Source organism: Synchiropus splendidus, chromosome 3 (assembly GCF_027744825.2).
Source record: "Synchiropus splendidus isolate RoL2022-P1 chromosome 3, RoL_Sspl_1.0, whole genome shotgun sequence".
Taxonomy (NCBI): Eukaryota; Metazoa; Chordata; class Actinopteri; order Syngnathiformes; family Callionymidae; genus Synchiropus; species Synchiropus splendidus.
The window spans coordinates 24000790-24024042 of NC_071336.1; the positions used below are offsets into that span (position 1 = coordinate 24000790).

At 45.5% G+C, this 23253-nt stretch overlaps 1 protein-coding gene across 4 annotated transcripts in view; it reads right to left on the reverse strand.

Moving 5' to 3' along the window:
* Window positions 1-1230: 1230 nt before the first annotated feature.
* arhgap12b (Rho GTPase activating protein 12b) overlaps window positions 1231-23253 on the reverse strand; it is a 45518-nt gene continuing 23495 nt past the window's right edge. Inside the window, exons 3-17 of one of the 4 annotated variants that reach the window (XM_053859233.1) lie at window positions 10163-10435; window positions 9536-9676; window positions 9370-9450; window positions 8485-8607; window positions 7013-7078; window positions 6513-6574; window positions 5873-5954; window positions 4466-4666; window positions 4279-4381; window positions 4087-4206; window positions 3906-4004; window positions 3566-3643; window positions 2688-2822; window positions 2506-2611; window positions 1231-2207 (exon numbers count right to left, since the gene is read on the reverse strand). In XM_053859233.1, the coding sequence (XP_053715208.1) occupies window positions 2033-2207; window positions 2506-2611; window positions 2688-2822; window positions 3566-3643; window positions 3906-4004; window positions 4087-4206; window positions 4279-4381; window positions 4466-4666; window positions 5873-5954; window positions 6513-6574; window positions 7013-7078; window positions 8485-8607; window positions 9370-9450; window positions 9536-9676; window positions 10163-10435 (1845 nt within the window). In that variant the 3' untranslated portion in view covers window positions 1231-2032. Of the gene's footprint in view, window positions 2208-2505; window positions 2612-2687; window positions 2823-3565; window positions 3644-3905; window positions 4005-4086; window positions 4207-4278; window positions 4382-4465; window positions 4670-5872; window positions 5955-6512; window positions 6575-7012; window positions 7079-8484; window positions 8608-9369; window positions 9451-9535; window positions 9677-10162; window positions 10436-23253 lie in introns of all 4 variants that reach the window. The other 3 variants (XM_053859232.1, XM_053859236.1, XM_053859235.1) reach the window with 3 other exon arrangements.

The window sequence follows — 23253 nt, forward strand, 5'->3', positions numbered from 1 at the left end:
AAAAGTCCAACCAGCAGCAGAACCAGGTGCAAGTCATATTCATCAAACTTACTAAAGAAAAGAATTTATGCAAACTGTTGAGAAAATTGGAAAAACAGAATTCAATTTTGAATAAAATAAATATTATAAAACCATGTCTAAATATCATAAAACAAAAAAATACATACTTTTTGTTATAACTCCAAAGAAGATATGAGTAAATGAAAGTATCACCAAAAAAAAAAACTTTGAGTGGTCCTCTAGGGGGCGTTCGCGGCCCAACCATGGGCCCCCCCAAGTTTCCCTGCTTGTTGACATTCCTGATCATATTTTTATTTACTTTTCAACTGTTGATTTGTTTTTAATTCAGAACCTGATTGTATTCACTTCTGGTGTTCATTGTTCACAGCTCCTTGCACCCACATTCCTCTCTCCCGCCAAAAAAAAACCAACGAAATACTCATTTTGATAACAACAGAAATATATAATTCGAAAGAATTAAATGAACACTTTCCAACTCAGAGATTTTTTTGCACTCCGTTTTTACGAACCTGTTTACCTAGATAGGTATGTTGGAGTGATGGGTAGATGAGGTCTGATGATATTCAAAGGCAACCAGTTGGCACTGTCTGCGTCAAACGTTTGATCAACTGAATGAAACCTCACATGAAACCAAGGACGCCATCTAGTGGCCTCTGAAAATAAGAACCCTGCAATACTGTGTCATACCTCATGCACCCATCACTAGCATACAGATATATTTTGTTCATATTTACTCTGTTTAAGATACTTTCCTTTCTCCTCTTCCTTTCTAGCTTTAGATGACATGACTTGGTGCGAAAAAATTAATAAAATGAAGCTCCTAAATATTTGTGCGTCAAACTCTAACCTTGTCAGTATTCTGCATTATAAACTCTGAAAAACAGAATAAATATTTGACACACAAACAAGCTCAGTGACTGTCAGACAGAAAGAGATGGCAGACTTGAATGACAGTATTGCAGGGTTGATGAAACAGTGTCCTAAGTTTCAGAGGCCACTAGATGGCGCTCTTGGTTTAGAAATGATGTGAGGTTTCATTGAATTAGTTGTTAAAGTCCCAAACAGCGCCATCTAGTGGCCTCTGAATATCAGGACACGGTTTCATGAAACCTCATCGTCCCATCGCTACTAAAATGGCAGCAGACTTCATAGCTTCCACTCTGTTTACTTTGAATCCAGTAACACAGCAAACACTTCCCATTCTGAACATTTAGTTTGTCTTTATTTCTCACCAACAGCCTGAAAGTTACATTCGAATGTGCAGCCGAAACCCTCGATACACACGTGTAACAGTCTCTGTTCATCTTCACAAATGTGTCATTGAAATTTACAAAGAGTTTTCACCATCTATTCACATCTAGAACACGTTAACAACTAGCTTCCGTTGCTGTACAACTGATCTGACAAGTTTCATCCACGTTTCATCCAAACACACTTCAAGTCACGCTGAAATACTAGTAAATATTCGTGGAGCCGCGTGAATCTACGGGTGCGGAGCTGCAGCGTGGACACCGTCGGACGACACGACACAGTTTGAACGACGACGCTCGCTTTAATTTCATGTAGCTGACTCACACACGCACAGGTTGGAAGGGTTAACACTGGTCGATATGGGGGGCGGGGGGTGGGGGTGACACACCATCCGTAACTCCAGTTCGTTCAAGTGCAAAAAGACAACACTGATTATGTTTCCCACAGAGCCCAGAACCACACGGGGGTGGGGAGAAGGGGGCGGGGCTTCACACACCACAGAGATCCAGTTCCGCTCAGTCACCTTCAACACCACAGTAGTTGCACACGATCTCCACAAGAGGGCGCAAAAAAGGCTTGAAGATGACCTGCAGGGGTCCAGTGAGGCTGAGAATGCTCCAGCAGAGGGCAGAAGTCACGTCCAGTGAATCCACCCGCAGAACTATTAAGTGCAATGCCATGCTTGTGTAAACTGTCATGAGCGTTTGGTCCACAGTCAGAGAGAAGAGGAGGAGGAGGAGACCAGCCGCCGCCGCCGCCTCTACCTGCCGAACACGCTCTCGTACTCCAGCAGGATCAGCTCCACGATCTGGTTCTGGTAGACCATGTGGATGGCGATGTTGCCCGTCTCTGTCTCGGGCCGCAGCAGCGTGGGTCCGAACACGATGGCGACGCTCTGCGTGGTCATGCGGTTGGCCTCGCCGTGCTCGATCACCCTGGAACAAACAGGGAACAAGTCACCACGTGCTCCTGCCCAGACCGTAGTAGCTTTTTAAAGATCTGCTCGCTCCAGCGACAGAGCAGAGGAGAAGCACATCGTAGAATGTCAGGCTGTAAATTCCCAGCAAGGAGAGCGACTGAGTTACAGCACGATCACAATATAAATGCAAATCAGACACAAATGTCATCAAGAGCAGACCGTGCTGCCTTTGTTTGGGGTGAGAGGACGAAACCACAAACCTGACGCTACATATATAAGAACAGGAAACCATTTTACAGGCGAGAGGCTTGTACCTGCGCAGGTGTTTAAAGAGGACCTGCATCGTCTCCTGGTTGGGTTTTGGCAACTTCTTGATCAAGTCTCGGATCGAATTCACTCTCTGCTTGTAGTCCGAACACTCTGGAGAAGATAAGACGGGTCAATGGCGCCATCTAGTGGAGCGAAGTGTTCTTACTAAGCAGGAATCGCAGCTCACTGATGGCGTTCACAAAGTCCTCAAAGGAGCTGTAGGTGAAGAGAGGCTCCGGCAGCTCTCTGAAGAACATCTTCAGTGCTCCGGTGGTGACGTGGATGTCCTCCCACTTGCTGTCGTTCAGGTCCAGCTTCTCATCTGAGGCACACGGACAGAGTTGAGTTACTGTCAACACTCCAAAGATCAGTTCGTGCAGATGGTAGAATTGAAATTGTTAGTCAAACCTCAACAACAAAAACGTGCATAACTGAGTGGTTCGCTGCAACAATGAATAGATAAGAATAAAAGCACATGAAATAAGATACATTTATCAGGAAGAAATGGGGACATCATGATCATTATTTTGTTAAAAGGTCAAACTGCTATATAATATACACATTAAACACAAGTTCCAAAAAGTGAAATTGAATTTATGAAGAACAAAAGATTTTAAGAAGGGGGCAAAAAAAAAAAACTAATAATATCAACAATCTTTATAAATATATAATAAGAAAAAAATAGATCTTATGGAACACTCTTTAAACACAATATTTTTTAAAAACATATTATATAATAATAATTATATAATTAGAAATAGAAGAAATAAATTAAACTATTTGGATATTTAAAATGTTCTCAAAAAATGTTTCATTATTTTGCTGACAGATTAAAAATAAATACGTTCTAATGAGCAAAACTGACAAATAATACATTCTCACAGGGAAGATACATGCACAAAAAAAGTTTAGAAAATAATAAGAAGAAGAAGAAGAAAACTTTCTTTATGTAGCATGTTTCAGAAATGTTCTCATAAACCTGTTGATCGACAACAACAAAAAAAACGTGCTTGTTGTCGAGTCGATTTCTTGCTGTGCCAGGACGGTGAGTTAATGGGGTCTTACCGTGGTTGACAGCAAAGCGGAGCTTCTGGATCACCGCCAGGTTCCCGCTGACTCGGTAGAGCCCGTCCACACTCAGACCTGCAGCACAGACACGAGGGAGCAGCAGCGTTAACTTGGTTTCAACCTGCATAAGTGTTGTGGAAAGGGGGAATGCGCTAGTGCAACATGGGCCACTAGGGGGCAGCATGAGCACTTACACTATCTGTGGTGCTAGAGTAAAGAATGTCTTCTATGAACAAGGTAATTCTTTAGATTTAGATCCTGCATGAATCACTGTCGTCCGACTTGTGACCACTGCTCCGCCTCGTTCACAGGCACGCAGGTCACTTCCTGAACCCACCAGTGTTCTCCACGTGGTCGATACACATCCTGACGAAGTTTGGCACCGTGGTGTTCTCCCGCTGGCACAGGCTGGTCAGACTGCAGCCGAACACCTGATCTGGAAAGCAGCGAACACACACTCTCATTGTCGAGCAGATGGTGACTCCAGAGTCGCCCAGTCGACGCTGTCCTGCCGGTACCTTTGATGTAGCCTTTGTCCCGGACCGCCTGATAGGTGGGTCGACGGGTCAGGAACTTCTTCAGCTTCAATCTGGTCTTCTTCTGGTCCGACGCGTCCATGCTCACCGAGGTCTTCATCGCTGGAGGGAGCAGGACAGAGGGTGAACAACCTTAATGACGGCAAACACCTTTTCTCTCAGCCAGTGACTCACTTCGGTTTTTCTTTGAGTCTCTGGGATCCTTCTCTTTGTCTTGTTTCTCTGCTCCAGGTGAGTCAGGCATGTCCTCCTCGATAGCCTCATCTGACTCCCAAACCTGAGGAGCGCAGATCAAACACGTTGGAGAGAAGGGCCAAGCGACAAAATGAGTCCGGACTCATTCTGAAAATGGCTCGCTCACATGTGTGTTGATGGCCTCTGTGAGGGCTCGGTACCAGTCGTTGATGACGCTGTCGATCTCTGACTGAATCAGCAGCTCGGTTCCCTGCCGGGTCTTCAGCTCGATCACGTGCTTCTTGCTGGACTTGTCCTTGGAGGCCCAGTCCACCGAGCCCCCGCGCAGATCCACCGTGAACTCCGGCTTGGACTGGTTGCCGCCGAACTTCTGGAGGAAAAAGACAGAAGGCCATGAGGAGGCTGGAGGACGGAGAGAGGGTGAGATGGTGTGGAGGGGAGCGGCGTCACACAGCAAAATGCTGGTATTAAATGAATTAGATCTGAAATTCATCCACGTTCTTGGTTCAATATTACTGTGTTAGAAGTCATTTTAATAGAAGAAACTCTCATTGACATTAGTAGCATGCTTCAGAGAGAGAGAGAGAGAGTATTTTCATTTCTTAAACAATCGAAACAGAATTATTCTGTTTATTCAGAGTCGGGTGTGGCGTTCAGGGGCATGAGAGAGATCGGGACTTTGCCAGCACTCAAGATCTATGTCACTATAGGAGCCCTACTACTGCAAGACTTCAGCTAAAGAATGTTTCATTGGTTCTGCGCAGGGTCACACGTCCAACATGAATACAATCCAGGCCACCTCTGCACATGGTCTCTGAGGTCGGAAAGGAAGACGCTGGGTGCATATCGCGATTTAAGGCAGCGTATGCCGACAATGAAGAAGTTAGAGGTAAGTTGAGGGCACGCTGGTATATGTAGCAGAATGTTGAGGTCGAGGTCAGCTAGCATAGCTCTCATACGCAGGACAGAAGTTCCAGCGATCGCTCCTGGAGTTGGAACTTCTCAGATCACTCAAGCTAGAATCATGACTCTTCTACAATGCAGAGCAGCTTCCGCTGTCTAGTCAGTCGATGAGTTGGAGGACAAGACTGAGTCAAAGCTAGCGTCTGACACACAGGTTAATGTTGCACACTAGCAAGATTCCAGGAGCGTTAAGAAAGAAAAGGTGGTGCAGTGGATGCAGCCGTGGCACCAAGCAGAGAACAGGAGCCTGAAGAGAGTGGTGTTATTCTCAGTCCAATATTACTGGAGCGTCAGGAAGGTTATGGAGGCTTCAGAAGCGCGTGGGCAGAGACAGGCAGCAGCTCATGCAGAGAGAGGGACATACAGTGGCAGCCTGCACGGGCCGACAGTTCACATAGGAGACAGCAGGACGGGGCTTGACCGAGCGCTTCCAGCTGCTCAGCAGAGTGAGGAGCAGCTCCGGGATGGAGCCGCTGCGATAGTAAGACTTGAGGAGAAAGCAATAAACAGAGGACGACACAGTTCAGAGCCGCGGAGGCAATGAAGACTAGGCAGTATCATGGAAGAGAGACATCAGCTGGAGGAGAAGCCGGCTGGAGGAGGGACGTACCCAGCTGGTGCTCGCACCCTGACCCTTGGCGAAGAGCAGCGAGGAGCCCTGGAGCACCGTCCACGCCGAGGCCCAGTTCTTCCTGCAGGACACAACAGCAACGACACGTCAGACCGGAGCGTCGTAGGGGTTGGAAATGTTTATTTACGTCAATATTACAAACTGCATTCTGATTTCAGTAAACTTTGTTTAATAAATGCTTTTGTGAGGAAAAATAACAATAAATTTATTAAAAATTTCATGCAAAAATTCTGTCATATTTCATATTATTATTATTAATGATTTGGAATGGATGGGATGAGAAACGCAATTAACATTAGTTAGTTCTCTTAAAATATTATTTCTTTTTAACAGTCATTACTTAAGTAATAAAAAATAATATCATTACATAATTATTATTTTTGAAGTCCCTTTTTTAATGCAATTAGTTACCTGATTAAATTTCATATTCATCGATTGGAAATTCATTTTATGATATTACAATTTTTTTCTCTTTTTCAAAATGTCACAATATTTAGGGATTCACTTTGTGCTTCTGGTTTTTGCTTTTTCTTTCTTCTTTTCTTCTGAAACTCCTCTGTATTCAGCAACCTTTACGACCCAAACATAATTTTTAAATCACATATTGGCAGCTCCTCACCTGACTTTCTTCCCGTTCTCTGTGATCTTAGTGACATTTAGAACTCCGCACTTCTCCGAAGGCTGTAATGGAAGACAGACGTGGATCAGAAGCTGAAGAAGGTTTGAAAACACACACACACTTGTACAGCTATCTTTGTGGGGACAATTCATTGCCTGTCACCGTTAAACTAACCATCCAAAAGAAATGGCTAAATTTCTAAGTATTGACTTAAACTAAATTATAATGACCAAGTTATTTTGAAGTTTTAAAAATTCCCACACAAGTAGGCGTGTTTCCTAGAATTGGTCCCCACAAGTACAGCCACACCAGTACACACACACACGCTACAGAAGCGGAAGTCGGGGGCCGTATGACTTTTCCACCAGGAGAGGGCGCCATGTGACTACAAAGATTCCCGCAGATGAAGCGAGGTGGGGAGGATGCAGCAGGTCATGCACACAGACAGACAGACAGACAGGAGGGGAGGGGGCGAAGGGCGGGTGAGCAGGGATACTAACGGTCAGGGGAAGTTTAGGAGACGACGGGCAGGAGTCAGAGTCCGGAGAGCTCTGCTTCTGGGCCTCCTAACAACAAGAGACACGGTGTGAACACAACAGTGCCAACACAGAGGAGAGAAGTGACGGGTCAGGATCAGAAGAGTTAGTGGAGGGTGAACATTAGTGGGACTTCATGAACCTCTACGATCGGGTCAGTGGTGCGACCCGGCAGAACCGCACTCATCACAGATTTGTCGCCTTCAGTGACAACGGCTGACTAGAAATGGGTGTATTTTTCAATCATTTTCAGAGGGTTAGTCGGAGGTTGAATGTGACATTGGAGAGAAGCAGTTCATCTCTTCGGAATCACCAGAAGAGTCAGACCGTTCTAAAGACCTATCTGATCGTGAGTTGTCCGGAGAGCGGTACCAACTTTATCGCGGTAAAGAGACAGACGGAATCTCTTCTTGCGCGGCTCACAACCAAACCGCCAGAGTTTAAACGACAACTGCAACAAAGCCACCACACAGAGACAAACTTCAGACCAGGGTCACAAAGTGAACTCAACAAGCGGATATTGGTGTCACACATGCGACACAGATCTTCCACTCTCCTCCTCAGGTCCTGGATAATGTCTGAAGGTTCGACTTCATCATGAAGAGGTTTACTTTCTGTCAGAGCATAAACAAAGAGGCTGCAGCTGCCTGCGTGTCAATGACCACATGTGAACCAGAGTGGTGCACTGAGCGCACACATGGGATTAACAGTAGGATTACATCACAGTAGCCACAATGCCAATTAAGGCATTTGTAGATCACATGTTTCAGACCTGTAGCTTTGCACGGACTCCTGATATACGTAGATTCGTGAATCTGAACAGGGTGTGTTTGCTCTTCGATGTGCATGTTTGGATTTCCGGAGTTTGTGTGTCAACTCATTTTAGTCTCTTGTTTTGGTGTAAGTGTTTAGTGCTAGTTTTGTTGTGTCTTAAGAGTGTTTTGAGCAGGAGTTTGTGTGTGTGTGTGAGAGTGAGTGAGTGAGTACAGTGCATGTTTGTTTTGTGTTATTTCAGATGATTGTGGCAGCTACAGTATATCTGGACTAGAATAGGCAGCTGGAGGAAAAGAAGCTGACCCACAGCTTGCTACCGTTGTTGAGCTAATGCCTTCATTTAAAAAACACATTATTTCAGGTTTTAATATCTTCCCTTAGAGTTGCAGAAGACGATCCAGCTATCAAGGGGCGGGGTCACCATGGACAGGTTGGCAATCGTACACACCACCAGCAGGCATTTCACTCATCAGTGCCATCCTTACTTCCTCAAAGGAAGCTTCACGTCCACCTTCTCAGCTCAGCTGGTTCTATTACAATGGTCACGATCTTGGTGGCTCAACGCTCCCTTGCTTCCACTCTCATAACCTCACCCTTCTCCGGAGCTGACATCATTTCAAAGCTTTACACAGCTGCCCTGAATTTCCCAAACACGTGCTTACCTTGTCGTTGAGGTCGAGAACGTATGTGCTGTGCCTCCACTTGGTGAGGACGATGGGCTCCGGCTGCTTCCTCTCCAGGCTGCGACTCTTGGGAACCTCGTCCGACTGAGGGGAGACGTTGTACTGCAGGAGAAAATGTCAACGTCAGCGATGTGATGGCAGCAGAGCCTCCAGCCGACCTGCCCTACCTCTCCCTTCACCATCGTTGACGCGACTCTGCTCTACACTCATGGCGAGTTCTGCCCGTTCATGCTCCAGCTACCGCCTCTTTATTTGGTCTTAAAGCCTCCAGATTAGCAGCTAATGAGCCACTAATAGTTTGTGACCCAGAGTTTAACACCTGCTGCTCACACACTTTCCAGGTGAAGATAACAAGAGCGCGGCGGGAAGTGACATATTTCAGGAGATTAACATGTGATGGTGGTGTTTGTGCTGCTGAGCTCGGTTGTGTTTGGGAGGTGACACACAGGTGAACACTGCTGCTAAAGTCGTGACACCATTTAGATCAGACAGTGTGCTTGTTTTGTTGCGATGTGAATTTGTATTCAGTAGAGTTCAGGAAACAGATTCGGCGTGCAAGTGTGTTCATCTGTGGTTTGGTGCGCGTTCATTGTTTTGGATTTTAGAATGTTGTTTCTGCCCATGTTTGTCCATGTTACAGCGTCAGTTCATACTTGATTTGATGCCTTTCTACAGTTTTTCATGTTCGTGTACTCATTTCAGCGTGTGGAACTTTGATTTTTTTTATGCGAGTATTGGTATGGGTCGGTGTGTTTTGCGTTTCTGTACATAATTTGTAGCACCGTCTTAGTTTTCTGAATGGCATGTACACCGCCTCTCTGCTAACATTACACACAGTATAGCAGACCAAAAACATGCTCTTACTTTAGGCAGCTCCCACTCGGACCTGGATCCATCAGCGCTGTAGTAGTACGGCCGGCCTTGTTCGTCCACGTGCTTTATCCACTGAGGCAGAGCAGATTCATCGGTTCATACATGAACACGTCAGCCAAGAGTGTCTGAGAAAATACAAGTGAGAAAACTCCAGCACCTTCTCCTGCGTGTATTCTGAGACAAAGAGCGTGTGGCCGTGCTCGTCGAGTTCCTCCGACCAGCCTCTAGGGGGCGATCCATACTGGCTGTCGGACTGACTGGAGTGGGTGCTGTGGCAGTTTTCCTCGGAGGAGAGCGGCTGGAGGAGGGAGCAGCAAGACATACAATGAATAAGGGAAGACCATATGACCACACCAAGCCAGGAGGGCATTGTCACCCTGCATTTACAGAACAAACTGTCATTCAGTCTGTGAAGCCAGTGTGTTCAAGATATGGACAGCTTAGATGTGAGGAGAATTACAGCGGAACTCAACACCGAAATGTTGTGAGAGATTGTATAATACACAACAAGATGTTGTCTCTCTTTATCTGACACCGTGGCTGGCAGGAAATTACAAAACAGCAGGAAAGTACAGCTTCCCCATATAAACAACTGCCGTCGGTGAAGTAACAAATTTGTTGCCTGAAAACCATCCATAACATGAAGCCACCGAAGTAGGCCATGCTCATCATATAACAACGTGCACGTTGAACTCTGACTGAGCGGTCAAGAGTTGCGTCGAAATCAAACAACGCAATCCAGTTTGTGTATTATGTAAAAAGCAGCATCGCATTTTGGCCTCACCTCACTGTCGACGGTGCCTTGGCTGTCCGCCCGGTTGCTGCTGGTGCTGCCTCCGTTGTCTCGGGTCCGAGGTGGCTTCCACGTCCGCTCGCCGGTGGCCCGGTTGTAGTAGAAGTGTCTGCCGCTCAGGTCTTTGTGTGTCTCCCAGTCGCCGAGGATGTGCAGTGGGGAGCCGGAGGGAACAGGCGGCAGGTTGGACTGAGAGATCTTCAGCTCCTGGAGGTTTGTGTAGACGGGCGAGTCGGACCGGCCTTGACCTGTAGGTGACGTCGTCTGGGAAAAGATGAAAGAAGATTAATAATAGTCAACTACACACTCCACAATCTGACAGATGTATAGCCAAGATCAAATGTAGGACACCAAGCACGTGGCTCTGGTCGGCACTGTACCATATATAGGTCCTAGTTAGTCCGTTCTGACACACTGGTTTCAGAATCACTAGTCTTCAGACACTTTCAACAGCAGAACTAAACAAACTCCTCAGAAGGCACTTCTGAAGGTCAATGCCCAAGCAGCGTCTCCATGGATACATAAATTCAGTTCATCTCCGCACTCGGGGAAAACATTTTGGATTGTTGAGCACAGCTCTGATGCCAACATGTTTAGGCAGTCAAATTATTCATGACATTGATTGGAATGAGAGGTTGAATACAGAAAAGTGCTGGCAGTGAATCACGATTCAGTCGCTTGCACAAAAACAAGCTTAGACTGAGAGGAAATCAAATCACCTGGTGTCTATCATCTTCAGGTCCTCATTCATCCATGAGCCTCACATTTCTCATTTCTCATTCCTTTCCAGTCACTCCCAAAGACAACCTCACCTCTGACTCTTCTACATCTCCTTCAAGTCCCTAAACCAAGGGTGTCAAGGGCCGAGATCTTAAACACGGTTTTCAGGTGCATCCAAACCAAACATGACTTGGCGACACCCGAGTTTCCAGGCAACAGAGTGACTACCACCCAAGTCATGTTGGAAAAGTAGGTCACTGCTGGAGGGCGGGTCTAAAGTTTGAGGAGAATCAGCATGGCGGATCAAAGCGGCAGAAACACACATCAGATTCATCAGATTCAGATCCACTACGATCAGCTTCTCTACCATTTCACTTCGTCGTCTCATCGATGAATTTCTCCTCTCAGCGTTTGTCATCTCAAATGTGGGCTCTGATAGGTGACCATTGCTTTTCAACATCAGTATTTGACATGACACTAGGGATGGTTATCAAGAATCAGGTCCCATCCAGACTGAAATAATGGGGTCGGATATTTTTTGATCGAATCCATAAGCCCAAATATCCTCAATTCCACTTTTGGATTTTATGATGTTGTGTCGAACAAGGTGAATAACCTCAAATTTGTGTTTTGCATGTTAAATTATTTCATTATTGCCGCCATGTTGCACTTCTATGTATCCTGTTGAAAACTCTATGTATTAATAAAACCAGAGCATTTCTGCACCACTGCAGTTTTGTGATATTTTCGGGTATGAGAATTAAGTGGTTCACAGCCATAAACATCAATAACTTTTTTTATGTGACAAAATCGGAGGCTGCAATATCAGATGTGAAAAAGTGGTATCAAGTCATCGTAACATGTCGCATCCCCAACTCCCCTATCGTAACGTGACAGTTTGTTGCATGTAACGTCACCTCTACATTGACTATAAATGTAAACCAGCTGCTTTTGTTGAGTAAAGTGAGAACTTACACTTTCACACTTGCCGTCAAAAGTCACCCCTATTTTTCATCTATAAAATATCAATCAAAATAAGACGATGAGTGTCTCACTAGCTCAATATCTCTGGACCTCAAAAGCACATCCTGCAATGCAGTTGCACAACCTTTAAGACACAAAGCCGCAGCAGGAGCAGACAGACAGACAGACAGACCCAGAGGAGACTGACAGTGAGACTTCAATTCAGGCTGACAGCGAGTCTGACTTCTCAATGAATGAGAAGCCTTGTTGTAGCAGCAACTGGACTAAGAACGGACTGCACCTTGGTACTCCGGCCAGGCAGAAACACATCGTCACATTCCCTGCTGCTCCTCCGGCGATAGTTTACAATGCGGCGCATCCTGATATTTCCTGGCCGCAGGTTTCACGAGGCTCCGTGTTTCTGGTCGAAATCGGAGACGAGAAGAAGAATGTGCAACTCCACCTGGGCAGCACGAATGGATCTGACGCAACAGGAAGCGCAAGATGTTGCCCAAAAAACAGTAGGTGACACCAAAAAGTAAAACTGGCATTTACAGCACATTTGGTTTTAAGAAGCAAATCTTGAAATGTACTCAATTAAAGAGCATTAAAACCTCAATGACCTGCCATACATGTCAATATCACGACGCCCAAAGATCAACAAGTTTGGTAAATACAAGTATTTTAACACCAGAAACGGAGGTCAGGATCCCAGGTAAACATATATTCTGATTATTCCAATTAACATTTTTTCATTCGGCCGCCAACTTGGACAGTTTGGACCCTTGTGTTTAACACCTCAGCTCCAGATAAGAGCTGTGTAGCAGGAAACTGCATCTGAATATTCAGCTCGACACTTGCGTCTGTCAACTCATCGGCATGTTTGGAGTGGCTCACACTCAGTATTTTTAGATGGACGGATCAAGTGGCTGCGTAATGTGAGAGAGGTCGCTGCGGTGTTATGACTGCGCCGTCGCCGCCGGCTCCACAGATGCCTCATCACTTCTCCCAAGTCCTCCGAGGTGCCTGTGTTTATCCAGGAGTCTGCAACATTACGCAACGTCCTGCAGGTGGACTTTAATGAAGGCTATATTTATTAGGCAGAAACATCCACCGCGATCAGCCACAGTTAGTGGCGAGTTAAGATCTAACATGTCGCAAGTCTAGCAGGCCTCAAACATGCTCGTTGGTATGGTACCTGTAGCCCATCACTGGAGTCAGTGAGGTGAATGAGAAGTAGCAGAGGAGACCTGCAGGTAATTAAAGCAAGATACGTAGGAGGGGTTTGTATTGATAAAGGGCAGGAGTGTGGAGAGGCGCGCGCAGCTGAATACAGATCAGCAGTGCGGCGGATCTGCAAGGCCATGATAAATGAGTTGCAGTCTTCAGATCAGCGCGGAAGATTCACAAACGGCATCAGGGTGCAGCCGGCGGAGCGGACCAGGCGTCGTGTTGACGGGCAGTCAGACGTCAGATGCCCATCACTCACATCACGGACGGTGACTTGGGTGACGCCGTTCTGCGGGTCAACGCGAGGGCAGCGCTGGCCTGCAGTCCCGAGGGTGACCTCTAGATGTCAGCCTTTCCTATGGAAGTGAGAGACGGAGCAGGTGGGTGTCGAGTCTCCATCAGATGGATGTGGCCATGAGGGATGCGGAGTTGGGGAGGGGGGAGGGGTCTTTATCTGAGCACACATGGCAACCCACGCTGCCGCAGTACCATGCTGCACTCTGACACAGTCTGCACTGAGTCAGTGTCGGAGAGCTGCGCTGATGGGATTGAATCCATTTTCTTCTCCGAGCCGCTGATGTCAGCGGGCTGCTGCAGAGGCTCCGACACATTTTCTCACCAAGGTTGTGACCTGATCAACGCCCCTCGGATAAAAACATAGTGACCTAAAGTATGAAGATTAGAAGAACGGTGAACTCTCCCTGTCACGCAGGGTTAGACAATGAAGGTCGAAACGTGAAACCTATTTTGTTATTAGCTTGAACTCCCAAACTTTGACCCATACGACCCACTGGTGTCATCTACTCTGCACTCAAGACCTTAAAGATCATTCACTATAAATTTCCACCTGATACAATGATGCAGTTGTCTGATATCAAAACAAGTAGTGGGAGGAACACAATCAAATCAACTGATGCAACAAATCTCTTTTTCCATTTAAGAAACCACGACGGTGGCGAGTATGCGGCAAATGAAGCGTGCAGTAGAAGAGAGCCAGCTAAGGTCGCGGCTCGCTCGCATGGGCTTTGGAAGATAGCGTCTGTTTAACTGGACGTGTAGAGGAGTGAAGTAGGCTGAGATGCCTTTGTTCTTCAAGAAAAACCTGCCTTAAATGTACAACTGACTGGCCAAACTGCTCTGTTTTTCACAATATTACCAGATGACTTGTCAAAATTACACATCTTTTTTGCAGAATGTATTACTTTTAGGAGCTTTTTTTGTCCTTTAGGCCATGATTATTATTTTAACTTTCAAATAGCCACAAAGCTGCGACGTTTAGGTATTGCACACAGCACATGAACTAAACCAAAAACCTTTTATTCAATATTGCAGTAGAAAATTGTTGCAATTTATTTAAAATTGTATTCACTATCTGAGACCTTGCCTTCCTTGCTCCTTAAAAAAATACTCAACGAAATGGTATCGGCTGAAATCTGGATTGGCAAGTTTTAAAAAAAATCGCTGAGCGAGCAGAAAACTGTACCAAAACAGTTCTTGATAAACAATATATTGTGTTGGGTAAAATGAGCACTTTGATCAACCAACGAGAAGGGCGCCTCTCATACTGTGGATGGCTGCATCACAGTGAAAACCCAGAGCATGTGTTCTTCTTGCCGTCAGCACAGTTGCATAACCAAGTTGTGTAATTGATTTCCATAAAAAGGACAAGTCGCAAAGTGGCAGCAAAGAAGGTGTCGGTGACCGTGACTTGACCCGGGGTCCAATCAGACGCTCTCATTCAGACACTTATGAATGTTAAGCATTATGTCTACTGACCTTTGGCCTCGTCTGCTTCCTCCGAATGCATCATCCCCAGCGGACTCTTTCTGGTGCTACCGTGCCCCTAGAGCCAACACCTCACCACGCCCCCCCTTGTTTTTTCTGCTCCAGGAAGAAGGATGCTGTCGATGATGCTCGTGTCCATATGACCGGATTAACCTACATTTCCACCTCACTGAGCATCAGTCAGACCACATTGGCCCACTCCCCATCATCACATTTGTGGCATTTCCAAGCCAAACCCCTCAATCCCTGTTCCCTGCTAACTGCTTCAGCACATTGCAGCACAGCTCCCAGCCTTGAGATTAATGTATATATGTTGGCTGGGGTTTTTAAAGGGCAGCAGCAGTAGCATTTTCTTCAGTTCAGAGGGCAGCCAAGGTAAAACTTGGCATCTCAACTAGGACTTGGAATGTAGAAGTTCCATAATGCTGCTTTAATACAGAACCAAAGCTCCACTCTCAAAGACAAGAATGACACTTTCAAATCACAGTGAGCTAAAATGCTGTAGCATTTTACCCTCTCTCATGTAGGGGTTCCTCAAGGCTCTTTTCTGGGTTCCCTTCTCTTGTTTCTGTAGATCAACCATCTGTACTGTTTTATTCACACAACAGCCATGCAGAACACACATTAGACCTTTTAGCTAGAGGGCCACCTGGCCTTCTTGGGGACGACCTAAACTAAAAAAACATGACAAATTGGACGCCCCTCTTTTTAGCAGGACGCCATAAATTTCTGATCACCTGTATAGTGCCCTATCATAGTGCCATCATACTGGTTTGCATAAAAAAGCCGTTTCTCCACGGTAATTTTGCGGAGTTGGATCGAAATTCACCAATTTTCATGCCTTCATGGACTCAAGCCATTACCGTTGGACACATTTTTTTTCCAGATGAAATCTTGTGGTTATCCACAGCTCGCGAATTGCAACACTCGCATTTGATTGATGGACACGACATTGAAGACAGCTTTTATTGATGAGATGTCTGATGCTGTTGACAGGAAGAAAACACTTGTGTGCCACCCCCACCGCGGTCCACGTACATTGGGGCGCCCTGTCTCAAACCTGCTTCTATAAAAGGTTTCCCTGCAGAAGACGGGGGGCCCTCTCTCGAGACGACAGACAACCTGATGAGATGCTAACACAGGTAGAACCGACTACTCACACTAAGAGGAAAAACCCCCACCTACTCAACCCACAGCTTTGCAAACATGCTGCACTCGAGCCATCCACACGGGAGTGTGTTGGCCTTGTGAGCCAAAATGCTGAGGAAAAAGTGCAAAGACAGGCATCATATCGCTCGGCAGCACAGACGGTTGGAGAGTGAATGAGCCGAAAAGTTTAACAATGGTGGGGTGAGTGAGTCAGCATCTTGTACTTGCTGGATGACGACAGCAACTTTCATTTTGCGCATCAGAGGATTCGCCGAGAACAGCAAGAAGACAGCAATTAACCTTTTGGTCCTGAACAAACTTCCCTCGACTTAGATGTCACATTTGTGTGTGTGCGAGATACTGGGCTCATTAACCGCCCGCCGCAGCCGAGCGCCGCCATCAGAGATAATTTCTTAAAAGACTGCCTCAACCGCGTTTCTGCACCTCCTGAAATGTTGATAAGTGACGGAGGAGGCTGATTTCGCCCGCAGCCTTGATCTCTCTGGGCGCATATTGGGGACGCCGCGGTTGGCCAACGATCAATCTCCAACGCCGAAGCCACAGACACGACACCGAAAGTCTGCTAAACTAGAGCGAGGAAATCAAGCCGCTAATATCTGGGACGAGATGTCCCTGCTCATTTTATAGACACCAGGAGATGACAGGGTATCTGGGGCTGAACTCTGCTGTGCAGCCAAACGCCAGCATCCAAAATTAAACAGATATTTCCTTTTCAAAGCCGGAACATATTCCCACAATGGGTGCGTGCCAGTTCTGATCAGGGACGGTGCACGGGGATGAGGACAGAATCAGAGCGTGTGCTACTTCACATTCAGGTTATTTGTGTCACTGCAGCAGCACCTGAGTGTTTCCCAGCCATGTGGGTTTTCTTGGTCCTCTGGGGAGTCATCACTTCTGCAAGTGTGTGGGTAAGAGAAAATGTAGTGTATTATTAGCAACCGCTTCCACACCTCTACCCTCTAGGACTGTAAAAGTTTTCGATTTTTTTTATTGGCCAATTACTCAAATTATTTTTGTCCTTAATGCCATCCCAACCGTTGAATGTGTCTTGTTCCTTGACAGTTTCTGCCTACATGAAAGGTGTAGACACAGTTCTGACATCTAGTGAGATGGGGCTGGATTCAAGAGGTGAAAGCCAATGAATTAAAGGAAATTCATGTGTACGGTCGAGCGTTTTCTCTGTGAGGAAGCAAATCGTCTGTGTCCAAAGTGGACAATTAGTCCTCGTCATAAGTGTATTAACTTGTATTGTAGTATCTCTTAGACACAGAGTCGTGGTGTCACTGTTAGGCCACATCCTAAGAAGCACATTGAGGGAGTCTGATGTTGTAAGGTGTGATTTCACACTCCCAGTATTTTTAGTCATTTTTCATAAGAGTCATTCCTTTGATTATAAAACTATATTTGAGCGCTCTTCCTGCGTCTCTACAGTGTTGACGAATGACAAGGAAGCACTTGGTTTTATCACCTGTCTCAGGTAGAGCACACATTTATCCACTTCCAAATAATCATTGATTTTCAAAACATCTCCAACAAGCAGTTAGTGACAGTGAATGAGCATCTGCTCCTCTCAAGTCCTGCCACGCCGCTGTACAGATGACCGAGTCGGTAGCTAACGGTGGCTAATATTAGTGTCCCTCACACCATGTAAATGGAGGCTCGAGCTCTTGCTGGCAGGCAGGGCTTTGTCATCACAGATCCATGCTCAAATGCAGCACAAGAAATATAACCACTATCCATGCAATTTGGCTGTACACAGCTATACAGCCCGGGACGACCCCCGATCACATTAGTGATCTTAATCCAGCGTTTATAACCTCAGAGGTGCCATACTGAGCAGCAGTGGGTGTTCGAATCAGCAACGAGTCCTTGATATATATTTGCGACAAGATCTTGTTTGATTCAGGCACCTTAAAGAGACACATTTCAGCTCAGCTCACCTCCTGTTTACCCACCAAATAATATGCCATCATAGGCATTGCCAACCATCAAAACGTGAAAAAAGGGAGAAACATCACCTGACATTCCCAAGACGAATAAATATAGACATAATCGATGTTTTTGCCCACCTCTGCATGGAACATCCTCTCATATGACCGGACCTGGACCTAATCCAGCAGTAAAGGAAGGTTCACTTTGGCAAACCCCACAGGTGCCTCAGGCTGGATTCAAACCCTCACCATCAGAATACAGAACAGCTACCTGAGCTAATGCTACCACTGCAGTCATTGCAATAATTCCAATGTATTTCACAGCATCAGTCAGGGATATAACCTCTGACAAACGACAGGATATCAGACCTCCATTCTCATTTCCACAATGTTGTCACTCCCTCCACTGGCTCCAAAGATTAAGCTACGACTGTCTCTTTTCGACTCCTGGTTTCGGAAATTGACATCGTTCCCGTCACCAATAAGTGATAATGGAGATTCTCATCTATTTGAGTCATGACTGGTGTCGCAGGCCGGTCTGTCAATCAGGCGCCGGAACGCTTCTTTCGCAGCTAAAAAACAGATTCTGTCAGCTCTGTAATTATTCTGTTTCTCTGCACCTCTCGTGGGCTCTGATCGCAGAAGCTTAGCAACATTCCTCGCTCACTGACAGCTGACAGCTAAGCCCCCAGTTAATGACTAATCCTGACCTAATGCTCGCAGCACCATTGGTTAGAGCTAATTACACAGTCCCGGTCCCATGTGTGCCGGTTGGTCAGCCTGAAAGTCGGGGGCGGAGGGAGGGCTGCGGACCGGCACACTGGCCACATTCATGGTCAGGCGCAGGTTATTTGTTGGCTAAACAACAGGGTGAAAAATGAGCAGCAATATTTCCACTGGCACAGAGAAGATTCCTCAATATCTTTGCGCACTTGTGGAAAGTAACTCAATAATCCCACTTCATAATGATATCAGGAAAAGACTTGCTTCAGCACGCATCAGGCCATGCATGACAGATTGTGCCCTTCGAGTTACAATAACCAAATAGAAGTTTTGTTTGGAGGATGAGTCACAGACGATTACTCTGTATATGTCTTGTTTTGCTTTGTATTTCTTCGCACCATCCTTTGACTTGAGCTATGATAGCATATGGAAAGACCTAGGTCTTGGTACACAGATGGATTTTTTTCACTGGACTTGACAAATATTCCAGAATAATTCCGGACAATATGTATTCTATTTCAATACATTCCATTCCATTCCAAACGGAGGGTAATTATTAGGCTCTTAAGTCAGTACTTGCTAGGACAAGTCCATCAAGACATAATGCCAATGATGCACACCTGGAGGAGTACCACAACAACATCATCTCAAATATGTTGGAGAACTGAAAGCAACTGAAAGAGTAAACACATCCAAAAATTCACTTCTATCTGATGCCAAAAACAACACACGAGATTCAGGTCGCATTTGTCTGTGGTGGAATGTGACTCGCAAAGCTGTTTTGGACACATGGAGAGACAAGAATGGGGAAAATGACGGAGAAAGAATGTTGGAGATGAAGATACAGGGGGAAATGAGTTGGGTAGGAACCATTGACGGTTATGGGGTTATGGATGTGATGAAATTAAGCATGTAGAAGAGAGTAAATAAGGAAAAAGAAGAATAGTTTCCCACAAAAGAAGTTGTTGGTCAAGGTGATAGTGGAGGTGATGGTGAGGAGACTTGTGGTGTTGGCGAGTCAGAGGTTGTTCCATCAGGTTTATTTTAGGGAGAAATTGTGGCTGAGTGAGACATGAATGAGAACAACATGTTGCAAAGCGACGTATTTCTAAGGTGGCCATCCTACAATAAAAGTAACATTCGACCTATGACCTGCTCGACTTACGCCCACCGTGCTTACAATCACGACCAGCAGAGATGCTTTTCTTTTTTTTTTGATTCAAAGTCTGGTTCTGTAGCACATAGCAGCCTGGCAACACGTACAACTGTTACGGCAGCACAGTATCTACGCTAAAAGCATACGGTATGTTTTCAACACACTGTTACCACATACATCCTCACCACTTCTTATTAGCTTAAAACTAGCATTGCTCAAGTGACAGTCAAGATCACTGTGTCTATTAAAACAGATGAACTTCTCTTGAAGCTTCTTTACATTTCTTCTCCAGTGATTAATTCAGTTGTTAACTGAAAACTCGACAGGAAACTGGACAGGAATCAACTGTATGCTAATATTGGGTGGTGAGCACAAGTGTGTGAGAGCGAGGAACAGTGAGCCTCTTGGTACCCAGCATAACAATCAGCCGTCTTCTCTGACAATGACGGAGGTGGACAAGGAATTAAGACGAGGTCACATGGGTTATTCTGACCCTTGGGGAGGGACGGAGGGTGCGAAGACAGAAAGAGCTTGGACAATGGAGAGTAACAAAGGCTCAGTGAGGAGACTGGTTACCGTGGTGAGGGAGGGACAAGCAGGAGGGGGAAACGACAAGTCTGCTATAGGTTGTTACCATGTGACATCACGTCGCTGCAGATGCAGAGGAACACACCCAATATCACATGAAACAAAGAAGCATGTCCACCACAGCATGCTTCAAAATCTTTTAGTCTTAAGTTGTTCCAGACATCTGAAAGGTCTAGAAGAGAATCTGAGCGGGCAGAAATGTATAGAACGGTAGAGCAACTTAATTTATTTCCAGGATATTTGCAAGCCTGTTTATATTAAAGGTGAGTGGAACATGGCTGACTGCAGTTGATGGATGGCGACAACTGGACAAGATTCTGACAAGAGGGTCAGATCACAGGGACAAGTGACTTCTATCGCATGAACTAAGGAATAAAAGCAGTTAACATATGCATTGTTCTGCAGTTGTTACACAGTTGTGCAACATTTTTCTATATTCAATATTCAATATTCAATATAATTTGCATTTATTCCTCTAACAAGGCTGCTGCACGTGCATGCTCAAAACCATGAGTGAACCAGAAGATTTGGACATGAATAACTATAATAAGATAATAAGACTGCAGTGGGAGCGGAAGGTGAATGATGAAGGACAGCAAGTGAAGGTGAGGAAAACTATATGGAATTTTACTGGGATTTAACATCAAAGACCCTTAAAAGGAAACAAATCTCCCATTCACGACACAAGTGTTTCCACTGCCCTATTTTGATTCCTCTAGTCATGTGACGGAAACCGCCTCTTCCTCTAGAACAAAAGAAAGTCTGACAGGTGTGTTTGCTCAGAGGATAACTGTTATTCCGCTGAAAATGAAACACACACACACACACACAGAATCACCTGCACAGCTCAGCCTGAAGGCACCGTCATGTCTAACCACATCATTTAGGTTCACTGACACAGTCGCTTCTCGTCAACTGGTCGTTCAACTTCAGCTACAGTTTTCCTGCAGCCCAGAGAAGGTCAACCTGGAAAGATTATCTTTGCTTTGATGCTGAGACCAGACACTGGGTGATACAACAATGGGTTCACATCCTACTCTGTGGCGCAAAACACCAGTTCTCAAAATAAATGAAAGTGACCTACTTTACTTGCGCTAACCTTCCCCGACTGTTGAAGTCAAAACAGTGTAATTATCACATTATTGTAGGGTAATATTAGCTAAATAACATACCAATGCTTTTGTTCTCATTTTGAAGTATTCATTTTTATGGATTATTAGCATTCATATTTTGATAAGTTCTCAATGTAGACGCAGCCACAGCAACTATTCACCAAACTGATGCCTCCAACTGTTTCATGAATTACCAGTGGTGATGTCATCACTCTCCTTTCCAAGAGTGCGCAACAACGCACGATCTGCAGTCAAAGTAGAAATGGCTGAGGCCACACCGGGACCACAACATTGACTATAAAGAGAGGCACCTTTTCGAGCAATTAAAATTCAAATATAAATGTTTAAAATCACTCTTTACAAGTCACCAGTCCATTATTTGTCTTTTTTAAGACCACAATCAGACGTGTTCTTCAACCTGTACATGTTGCATGGTCTACGTCTAGTCGATTCCGTTACGGTGGTCAGTGGCAAGTTGACCACCAAAACATTCATTAGTTGCATCTCATTTGTGAGAATTTAAAAAAGCGCACTAAAACGCATAAAAATAAAAATACTGTGAAAGATTTTCATTTGTTTTTTTGAGGAAAGATTCCCGTTTGTGTTGGTGAGTGTTTGTGTCTCCACCTGAGTAACGCCGCAAGTGTCAGGAACAGCGTGCTACTGACACCTGCCCCACTTTTACCCCCCGCCAAGTAGCGTAAGCCCCGTCACCACCAGCCTCAGTCAACTCACCCGACTCTATCTAAAACTGAAGAGCTACTCACAATGTAATGTGGGCTCCTCAGGTATGAAAACATGATCCAACAAAGCGATCGCGGTGGAGAGGCAGACCAGTGCGTGCCTGGTTTGCAGCAGGAAGTCTCTACTGTAAGTGACTGTCGTCACACCGATGAGGCCTCAGGGGCCGATTAAAGGATCTTAACAGATCTATTTAGAGCTCTGGTGCAGGCCGTAAATAGGAGCACTCATTAGCGCGACCTGTGCCATTCATACAAACGCACTTTGCGACATGGAATACAGTCAGATGAAGGGCAGAAAAGGGAGTGAATAAAGAGAATAGAGGACTGGCTGACGGGTGGCTGTGTCAAAGTTCAGCCAGCAGACCGTGAAGAGGTCAAAGTTTGTGAACCTGGGGTCCTAAAGTCTGCGGTTCACACGCTCCAGGCCCACATTAGCACTGAACAAAGACAGAAGAGCGATGCCAGGCGAACAGCTCACCCCCAAAGCCTTTCTGGGAAAAACAACAGCAATCATCATAACACAATATTTTCTTCGTGTGGGAGATTATCAAGATGAGATTAAGTAGTTGTGGAAAGTCTGTCTCCAGCTGTGTGTGTAAACATCACAGCTTATCCTTGCTGCCAGTCAATGCTTCCTACCGCGCTGTCATTTGGAACACCAGCCAAAACACAAGATCTAGCTTGTTAATGAAACAGCAGACTGTTAGGCGGCGTGTTTATGGTCACACGTGTTCAGTGGACTGAAGATCTTTCACAATCACCCCTCCAATCTTGGTGATTTAATATCAAAATTCAGTTTGCTTCTATATACCACTTGTTGAAAGTTGTCACTGGTCCTTTTTGAGATAACACAGGGGGCGATTCCTTTCCAGAAACATTTAAAATATGGCTTATAATTTTGGGAACACTCAGCCTTGTCCTGAAACGGGAATGACGTGAAGCCAAAAACTGATATATGCAT